Genomic DNA, 8,793 nt, shown 5'->3' on the forward strand with positions numbered 1-8,793 from the left:
TATAGAAAATTAATAATATGAAATTAATTCAAACATACAGGTAAATGTGATTAATAAAAGTCAAATGTAAATGAACCACAAAGTGTTTTCAATTGAAACAGCAAAACCTAATAAATAAATTGATCTGTTGTGAAGTTCTGAGAGCGATTCCCTGTGGCGCCCTCTCTTGGACACACTTGGTACTGCTTGGCCACACAGCTTCAGGAGACCTTTTATTTGCAGTGTGATTCTGAGGCGATTCCATGTTTCAGAAAACAGCACGAGCCTAACAAAGGACGGTGGAGGTCGGTCGGTTCAGACGTAAGCCTTGGAGCCGCTGGCGTCTGAGGCCGGAGCTGCTCTGTAGATGCTCCGACCTTGGCCGGTGGTGGAGTAGTAAGAAAACTGCCTGCAGGGGAGCAGATGAAGGTTAGAGGGCGGAGCAACAGCGATGTACATGAAACAGATTCGCTCACCAACTTTTTAAACTATATACATACTTTATATAATCAGATTTGTGGTCGTCAGCTCGTCTGTTACCTGAAGTGCTCTCACCTGCACAAAAGCTTCACTAATATGCAAAACCGTCAGTTACTCAACACTCTTTGCAGCGTTTCATTTTCTTTCTTTTTCGTTCTTCTTTATGATAACATCTGTACAATGAATCCTGCAGTTCCTCTAACGTCCACCAGAGGCTTCAGCAGGGAGTCCCATAGACTCCCGTGTTAAAATGACCAACTTTACTTTAGAAATGAGCATCTTTACAGCCTGACACAAACTTAGAAGTCATTACTGAGCATTAAATAAGGAGACGATGATGGGTGTGTATGTTTACCGAGCAGGTGGGCTGGAGGGAGTAGTCTTACTGGAGCAGCAAAGCATAGATCCTCCCAGTATGGCCAGACCAGCGGCTGCCCAGCCCAGATACAGACCAGTACCCAGCTCGAACCTGCAGCACAAACTCTAAAGATTCAGCAGCAGGAACACACACACACACACACACACACACACACACACACACACACACACTGCTGCTCACCGGACTCCTCCGTAGAGCGGGTCGTAGAAGTCGTTGATGACTCTGGCAGCGTACCAGGATACGGCGATCAGAGTGAAGAGACCTGAAGAAAAACACAGAAGCTCAGGATTCAGTTTCCAGCTGCTCGAGCTCCGGTGTCTCCACAGATCCCAGAACTTTGCAAAAGCCTCGTTTTAATCTGAATATTTTTTAGATGTTTGTTTTCAGTTAAATGAGGAATAAAGATGATTCCATCCTGAATACTGATGTGCACATGCAGCGATATCTGTTCTCTAAATATCACCATTTCTTCTTCCACAAAGAAACACTCCCCGTGAAGTTCTGATCATAACACAAACACAGACTGTATGTCGTCATTTACATGTTCTGTCTACGTCGACATTTCCTGTACGACAGCCATAATTTGAAACAAGTGAAATTGCAGCTTCCAGTTTATGCAGGTTGAACTGCAGGAAGGAGAAACAAAACGAAAACGCTGCTTTTTTACAGGTTTGGGGTTTGTTCCTGCTCCAGTCCCGAAGCCTCGTACCCGACAGGATGAAGAGGATCCCTCCGCTCAGGACGATCTTGGCTTTGACCTGCTCGGGCGTTCTGCCGAGTTTGGTGCATTTGAGTCCCAGCACGGAGACGATGATGGAGGTCAGACCGCAGAGCAGGGACAGGATCATCAGAGCCCTGCAGGTCTGCAGGTGAGCTGCAAAGCATCATTACAGGTAAATGAACATCTTCCTCGTCGCACAGCTTTACAGTTTTTGCAGATGTCTTTTCCCTTTTTATAAACCCAGTTTATCTTGTGGGAACAAGCCATCATCTAGTTCCCACAACATTAAGCAACATTGTCCTCATGGGACTCATTAAAGTTCATGAACAAGCTGTTACTTTGTTTGGGCAGCAAAAGATAAGAACTCGCTATAAATAAGATATATGACCTCTCTTATTTCTGTCTCAGCTCTCAGGCAGAAACAGAGATGAGTTTTTTTCCAAAACTAATGCTCTCATCAATGAATGAAAAATAATTGTCCTTGCTGTGGACCTTTTCCTGTGCTCCGACTGAGCCATCATCATAACTCCATAATAGCTGCTGATGATTACGAAGCAGCCGTTCTCACCCGACAGTCCCAGCACCGTCTTGAACTTGCTGCACTGGATGGACCCCAACGAGGTGGCAGCACAGCTCATCCACAGGCCCTCGAACTGCCACTGGCTGGTGGTAACCGACTCCGACTGACTCCTCATCTTCCACACCTGGTTGGAGGTACAGCTGGACTGCAGACACCAGGACACCACACCCAGAAACAGACCCACAATCTGCAGGCCCACCGCCATTCTGCTCAGCGTCTCCGCACACACCTGGAACACCTGGAACACCTGGAAACAGATGATTTTGAAGAAGTAGGAGGCACGAGCTGTGGAGTTTGTGGAGTTCCTCAGGGCTCTGCTCTCGGGCCGTGTGACATCTGACACATCCATGAAGTATCAGTGACTGAAATTAAGCTGAAATTAAGCTCACCAATCAACGTAGTATTAAATGTTGTGTTTAATATTATTTTTTACTTCTTCAAGAACTCAGATAATATTCGGAGCTGATACTAAAGATATATGTGTATTTTTTCTATTTTCGTTAACAGAACATAACACAGGAAAACAGCACTCGGATCAGTGACGTGGACCAAAGTCCAAAGAGCAGCTTTGACTTCTGTGTTTACAGAGTTTACTCTGAGCTGCCTGCAGCACAGAGAGTAAATCACCGCTGATGGACGTGGTGCACGAGCTCACTGTGGGAAGATCCGAGCCAGTTTGTAAAACACAAACTCAAATGCAGGCGGTCGACTCAAAGTCAACTACGATTTCCCGTCTCGGTGTGACTCCAAACACGTGTAACAGGATTTCATCAGTGATTATAGTAAAAGTATCACTGTTGGGACACTGTGTGATTTACACTCGCTGGCCACTTTATTATGTACACCCTGCTAGTACAGGTCGGACACATTTTTCCTTCAGAACTGTTCTCGCTCTTCGTGTCTCAGATTCAACGAGGTGCTGGAAACATTCCTCGGGGATTTTACATCCACGATGTGAATCTCCCATTTCCCACACCCCAAAGGTGCTCTGCTGGATTGGGATGTGGTGACTGTAGAGGCCATTTGAGCTAAAGAAACGAATTTCAGGGAGATGAACAAAGAGGACGTATCCGTCCCAGCAGAGTGTGCATCCCCACTATCGTGTTTCATTTGAAAATAGGAACTATCTGCCGCAGAGGAGACGTGGAGCTCAGTTTCACCCGTACACACCTGTCGAAACGCACACGTCACCTGAGCCAGTTGTTAAAGGCTAAAGTGCAGCTAAAGGTTTGACGGCTGGAGTCTGATGGATCGGTTCTTACCGTCGGCACAGGTTTGGAGGTTGCAGAAAGGCCTTCTCCAGGGTTTGTGTCTCTGCAGGCGTCGCTCAGGTTGTGTCTGCGATGTGAAGCGCGGCGGTTTGAAGCGGGTCTGATCTTCTGAGGTCTGCTGCTGTTCAGGGTCGATGAACTCTGGGAAAGGCCAAACCGTCTCTAAACACACATCAGTATCGACATTCAGGAATCCCAGTTTCACCTCCCACCGTTTGTGATGAGCTGGTTTCAGCCGTCAAAGATAAAACCCTGCTTCTATGCAGGAGTGGGACAAAATATACCAAAAGAAGGAAACCTGTGGTTTAAAAGTCCTTCAGAGCCTTTTTGATAAACTGAAAACAGCAGGTTTCCTATCCTGCTGCAGCAGCTCTTCTCTCTGTAAGGCTTTGACATACAAGAGGACCAACAACAGGTGATCTTTTATCTGGGAAGTCCGTCCTTGCTTTAGTAAGACGACTGCAAACAAGCTGCGGTGATTTTAACGGCAAATGTTCCCTCAGGAACCAGAGGGTTCGCACACCTCGCACCTCCTTCATCAAGTGTTTGGTTTGAAAAGCTCCAGATGTTTTCAGCTGCTGACAGATGTGGAGTTTAATACTCCGATTCTCTGGATGTGGGAATATGTTGTTTGTATGAAATAAGAACCTCTGTGCTGCTCTAAATCCCTCACAGATCATTCAGCATCACCGAGGTCTCACAGATGTGCACACTCATGTCTGATCTCAGTTGTGAATCAGGTAAAAGGTTTGAATGAGTGCATTTTATTAAAGAGACATTAAAAAAGTGCGAGTCTGAGCGAGGGTCGGCCTTTTCTTTAGTTTGAGGTGTTCAGTGTTCATCTCTGTCTCGTTCATCGATTTCAAAAACCAAAATAATGTGTCACAAGCTCTGGTGTGCTGCGCTTCAGCTGCTCTCCTCTCTGCGTGCTGTTGGTTTGTAACAAAGAATGAGTGTGAAGCTCTGCCGTCATTATCAGACCACTGCTACACGACTGTGGGAACAGGTCCCTACAGCTGAACAAAGACTGCATCAAGACAACGGCTATAAAGGAGCTGTTAGTATTTTGTTTACTTGTTGATGTTGTTACGAAGCCTGTTGGTGCTGTATTGTTTTTGGTCCCTTTGTTTTAAACTTTGAATAAATCTCAGAAAATCAGGTTTTGATCAGTTTATTTTTCCACAACACAAATATCATCGAGTCTATTTTAAGAAAGTTAAACCCACGAGCATCACAGGGCTTTATTAAAGCTGTGAGCCAATCGCAGCAGGCGTATGACGTTCTCCGTGACGACCCTTCAGATCGCGCTCTGACACCATCAGTCTGATCTGTTGGTGGACTTCAGCCTGTTTGGCAAACACGGTGTTTGTTCAGTCGTCCGGTTCGTTCTGCAGCAGCAGCCAGACTCTAGTTTCAGACACGGCGTCCTGATGGGGTTTGAAGTTTCACCTGAGGTAGGTGGAGCTCTTTAAGAATCCCTCAGCTGTCTTTTTAAGTCTTTTACAGATTTTTGAGGCAAAAAGTCCCTCTGACTGGTTCTGTCTGGGCTGTTTGTCACACGATCAGCCGACAGGTCGTTGCTGTAAACCTCTGTGCCGCGTTTGTCTTTGTCTCTGATCAAACTGTAAACAAAAGCAGGCGAGGAGACAACAATGGAATCGTTCATGTTTTATAAATACAAGTACGAGTCTTTACTTCGACTCCGGCCTGTGCCCGGGCTCCGTGATTCTCTCTGTACATTTTATACATCTTTACATGTTACGTTAGCATTTTATTTCCTTCATTCTCTGCGTTTCAGCGTCCTAAATGGCGCCTCCTCGGTCCCCTCCGCCGCCGCCTTCTCCTCCTCCCGGTCCCCTTCGAGTTCTGAAGTCGTGCCAAAGTTTGACGAAAGGTTCTCGGTTCTTCCAGATCAACTCGTGGCCGAACAGAACGTACCAGCTGAGGAGAGAAGAACAAGTCTGATTAAAAACACGTCACTGCAACGTCGTCACAAAACAGAATAAATCAGTTTTCCAAATATCTCAACGTCCAAAACACGTCAGCGAGGAGGCCCTGGTCCCGCTGCACCTCCTCGGCGGGCTCCCTTTCTACAGCTCGTGTCTACAGTCTCGCTCTTTTCTTCACTCAGGAACACAAACAGGAAATCGACAGCTTTGCCTTCACACTTCCGCTTCTACCTATTAACCATCTGATCCAGAGAGGTCAAACATAAGTCCCAGGGACCAGAATCGGCCCGGAAAAGACTGCAGTCTGGCTCTGGAAAATGTCAAGGAAGCCATCAATTTTGTACTTTTAACTGTATTTCCACATTTTACAGCTGTTCCTATGGATACAGACGTCGCCCACGGCCACTCACACTAAACCAACGTGATTAAGTAATTAAGTTCAACAATTAAGTGACAGAAAAGCTGTTTTTTTTCCCACCATCTAATATAGAAAATTACTGTAAGAAGGTAAAAAAAAAAACTTCTCTGTGAATTAACAAAGAAAATTAAAAATGAACCTTTATAAATAAAAAATCGACTAACTTGCTAACTTACATTCCAAACATGGCTCCTCCTAAATGAGCAGCATGGTCGAAAAACCTCCATCCAAGCACCAGGCCTGCGGTATCCATGGCAACGATGGCCTTGAGAGCCTGCAGACAGACACGGAAACAGAGCGCGAGTTCAGTCAGGTCAAAGCCAGCAGCAGGAGCTGAAGCTCAGGTGGGTTTCAAAGCAGCTTGCAGATGTGCAGCAGCTGCAGGTGGGCTGATGCAGAAGATGAAAAAGAGATCTCTGTCCAGGTAGACTGGGCGAGGAGAGGGGTGGGCGGGGTCTTACGTTGCCAGCGGTGAAGGTGAACATGGGGAGGAAGATGATGGCCAGTTTGGCTTCAGGTATTTTGGTACAAACAGCAGCGAGGACGGTCATGATGGCGCCAGACTGAAAACAGAAACAGGAACTTCAGGCTGTTTATTTATTGAGAACATTTACAGACGTCCACCAAAGAAAATCGCTCAAAAGAATCACATCAGTGTGTTCGCACTGACCTCCTAAAATCTACACGTCCTCTAAAATAAAACCATAAAACAGACGTGACTCTGAGCGAGGTACAGTTTGACCTGTGAAGCAGTCACTCACCGCTCCGAGAGATGGGCCGAACCTCCCCGTGGCCATCTTGCACACATAACTGACAAACGTAGAAATAACACCTGAAAACGGAAGAAATAAAATCAACGTCACACTCATAAACAAACACAGATAATCTCAGAGATTACACCACAGTGAAAAGCACCTGCCGACAGGTACACGGCCATGAACTGCTCTCGGCCCAGCATGGAGACGGCGCTGGTGGAGAAGCTCCAGAGGACGTACATGTTGGCCGCCATGTGGAAGAACGAGAAGTGACTGAAGGCGGAGAGAATCATGGGAGAGCACAGAGTCCCTGCGGGGCAACAACAAACAGCCACAGTTACAGAGGCTCAATGGGAGACCCTGAACGAATCGTGGCGGCGGTGGCGAGACTCACTGGAGGCCGGATTGGCGGTGAAGTATCTGATCATGAAGCGCTGCAGAGACGGCACTCTCCAGCAGCAGAACACGATGGCGTTAGCAGCAATGATCCCTGGGAAAAAAGAAATTCAATCCAGCAACCCCCATGTGAAAGTTCAGCGCTTTGCTCGTAAGCACTGACTCACCTGTTACCGTCCTCTGGCCCTCGCTCAGGCTGTTCCACCATTGGTTGATCTAAAACACAGACAGCCAATTAAGACTCAGATCAAAGTGTGGGTGGAGCCTGGTTACAGGTGATGACGTTGAACCCTCACCTCTTTGCGGATGTCTCCTCGTTTCTGAGGTCGCACCTTCTCCAGCCAATCGGCTCGCAGCTCGTCAAAGTAGCTCTGCACTCGAGACTTGAGGGACTCGTACTGCCAGATGGCCGCCGAGCCGAAGGAGCAGCCTGTAAACTGACATGGAGTCAACACCTGTCCGTGACATCATCAGCGGCGTCATCGCCACCGAAACAACATCACCTACCCCGATGGTAAAGACGAGCGGCCTGACGAGCCGGCCGAAGGCGCGTGGGGGACTGGGTGGAGCTTGATGGTCCCAGTGAGGAGCGGGGGTCCGGCGCTGTGCCGCGGCTTCAGAGGATTCGCTGTGGGCGGGGCCTAACTCCTCTTCCACCTTCTTGGACTCGGGTTTCCTTGCAGCTTTCCTGAAGCCGCATCTCTGCTGGAAGCTTTGAGGCCACCTGGTGGACAGACGAGGAATCACAACTGTGAGAAAAAAGTTCTCTTTAATGAAGCGCCAGCATCCTCCTGCCACAACCACAGACAGGAAGCACAACAAAAAATGTTGTTTCCTGTCAAAAGGCAAAAATAATTAAATGAAAAAATCATTAATAAATAACCAAAGGAACAAAGTTGTATCGAAGAATCTACATTTATTACTGACGCTCCACACACACAGGAAAGGCGATGGTAATTTCTGGAGATTTGATTGGTCAGTAGGTGGTGAGCAGGTTGTGTTCACAGCACAAGTTACCATGGTGAACTCCTGCTTCGCAGTACAGACTTCTACCAAGGACCCGACTCAATTCATCTTCCCGTGATTAGATAAAACCTTCCCGCTGAGAGTGGGTGCACTTTCTTTTTATCATGACTGTAAATGCACCAGTGTGTCAGAGTATAAACATCCTGCCAACCTTTTAATTATCTAAGGATTAGCTGCTGTCTCCTTTTACCAGCCGGCCTCAGACTGAGCAACAATCCCAAAAACATTTTTACCACAAACGTCTGGTTTTATGTCACTGAATCCATTTAGTAACTTTTGGTCATTGGAAGGGTCCGAGTGGACTGCTTGTGGATTATAAATAAAGCCACCTAAAGCAGCACAGGTCAGCTGGCCACAGGAGATTAACCCCTGGGTTTTAGGGCACCGACGGAAGCAGCGTCCCTCTGCACTGAGCCGGAGGGAGGACCTGAAAGAGCTTCGGAAGAACTGCATGTAATGGGCATGTATGTAAGGGGGCACACTGGGGTGTTTAAATAGGACAAACAGCTTTACATCACCGGATAATTAGATAAACACACAAACACACCCAGGCAGCTCCCCGCTTGTTAGCAGCGGCTAACGTTAACCTGCTAACAGCCCGTTGATTCTAAACTGTCCTTGAAGCTAACGGAGCTAACTCCGACAGCAAGGATCTGTCTGTTTGTAACCCGGGACGGGCTGCTCGCCCCCGCCTGTGGGGACTGACCTGCCACCCCTCACGGAGCTCCGTAAGCCTTCATCTCCGGTCAGTCTGAGCAGGACGGAGCAGCTCCTCCACGCCATATTGGATCCCGGTGACCCCGACAGGTCGGCCGAAGGGCCGCCTAGCAGTTGTTCAT

At 47.5% G+C, this 8,793-nt stretch overlaps 2 protein-coding genes across 2 annotated transcripts; both read right to left on the reverse strand.

Annotated features, from left to right (window-relative positions):
- Nucleotides 1-199: 199 nt before the first annotated feature.
- Nucleotides 200-3,545, reverse strand: LOC101471808 (claudin-1). The gene is made up of 6 exons (XM_004565027.6): nt 3,402-3,545; nt 2,128-2,386; nt 1,548-1,712; nt 1,019-1,100; nt 815-928; nt 200-388 (listed from the first exon to the last, which is right to left on the reverse strand). Exons 2-6 carry the CDS (start codon nt 2,342-2,344, stop codon nt 295-297), a joined length of 672 nt encoding a protein of 223 aa, XP_004565084.1. The 5' UTR covers nt 2,345-2,386; nt 3,402-3,545; the 3' UTR covers nt 200-294.
- Nucleotides 3,546-4,565: 1,020 nt separating this feature from the next.
- parlb (presenilin associated, rhomboid-like b) lies at nt 4,566-8,793 on the reverse strand. The gene is made up of 10 exons (XM_004565025.5): nt 8,661-8,793; nt 7,436-7,652; nt 7,225-7,365; nt 7,096-7,144; nt 6,927-7,022; nt 6,693-6,842; nt 6,539-6,609; nt 6,239-6,340; nt 5,954-6,051; nt 4,566-5,351 (listed from the first exon to the last, which is right to left on the reverse strand). Exons 1-10 carry the CDS (start codon nt 8,735-8,737, stop codon nt 5,213-5,215), a joined length of 1,140 nt encoding a protein of 379 aa, XP_004565082.1. The 5' UTR covers nt 8,738-8,793; the 3' UTR covers nt 4,566-5,212.

Source organism: Maylandia zebra, linkage group LG14, assembly GCF_041146795.1.
Source record: "Maylandia zebra isolate NMK-2024a linkage group LG14, Mzebra_GT3a, whole genome shotgun sequence".
In the NCBI taxonomy this organism is placed as follows: Eukaryota; Metazoa; Chordata; class Actinopteri; order Cichliformes; family Cichlidae; genus Maylandia; species Maylandia zebra.

Bases quoted from the DNA above. Each gene is read 5' to 3' on its own strand.
- parlb (XM_004565025.5), bottom strand. From the start codon at position 8,737: ATGGCGTGGAGGAGCTGCTCCGTCCTGCTCAGACTGACCGGAGATGAA. The intron at 7,145-7,224 runs GTGAGGGTTCAA...TCTGTGTTTTAG, and splicing joins GAGGAGACATCCGCAAAGAG to ATCAACCAATGGTGGAACAG. The intron at 6,341-6,538 runs GTGAGTGACTGC...TTCTGTTTTCAG, and splicing joins TCGGCCCATCTCTCGGAGCG to TCTGGCGCCATCATGACCGT.
- LOC101471808 (XM_004565027.6), bottom strand. From the start codon at position 2,344: ATGGCGGTGGGCCTGCAGATTGTGGGTCTGTTTCTGGGTGTGGTGTCC. The intron at 1,101-1,547 runs GTACGAGGCTTC...GTTTTTCTTCAG, and splicing joins GATCCTCTTCATCCTGTCGG to GTCTCTTCACTCTGATCGCC. The intron at 929-1,018 runs GTGAGCAGCAGT...TTTGTGCTGCAG, and splicing joins CCGCTCTACGGAGGAGTCCG to GTTCGAGCTGGGTACTGGTC.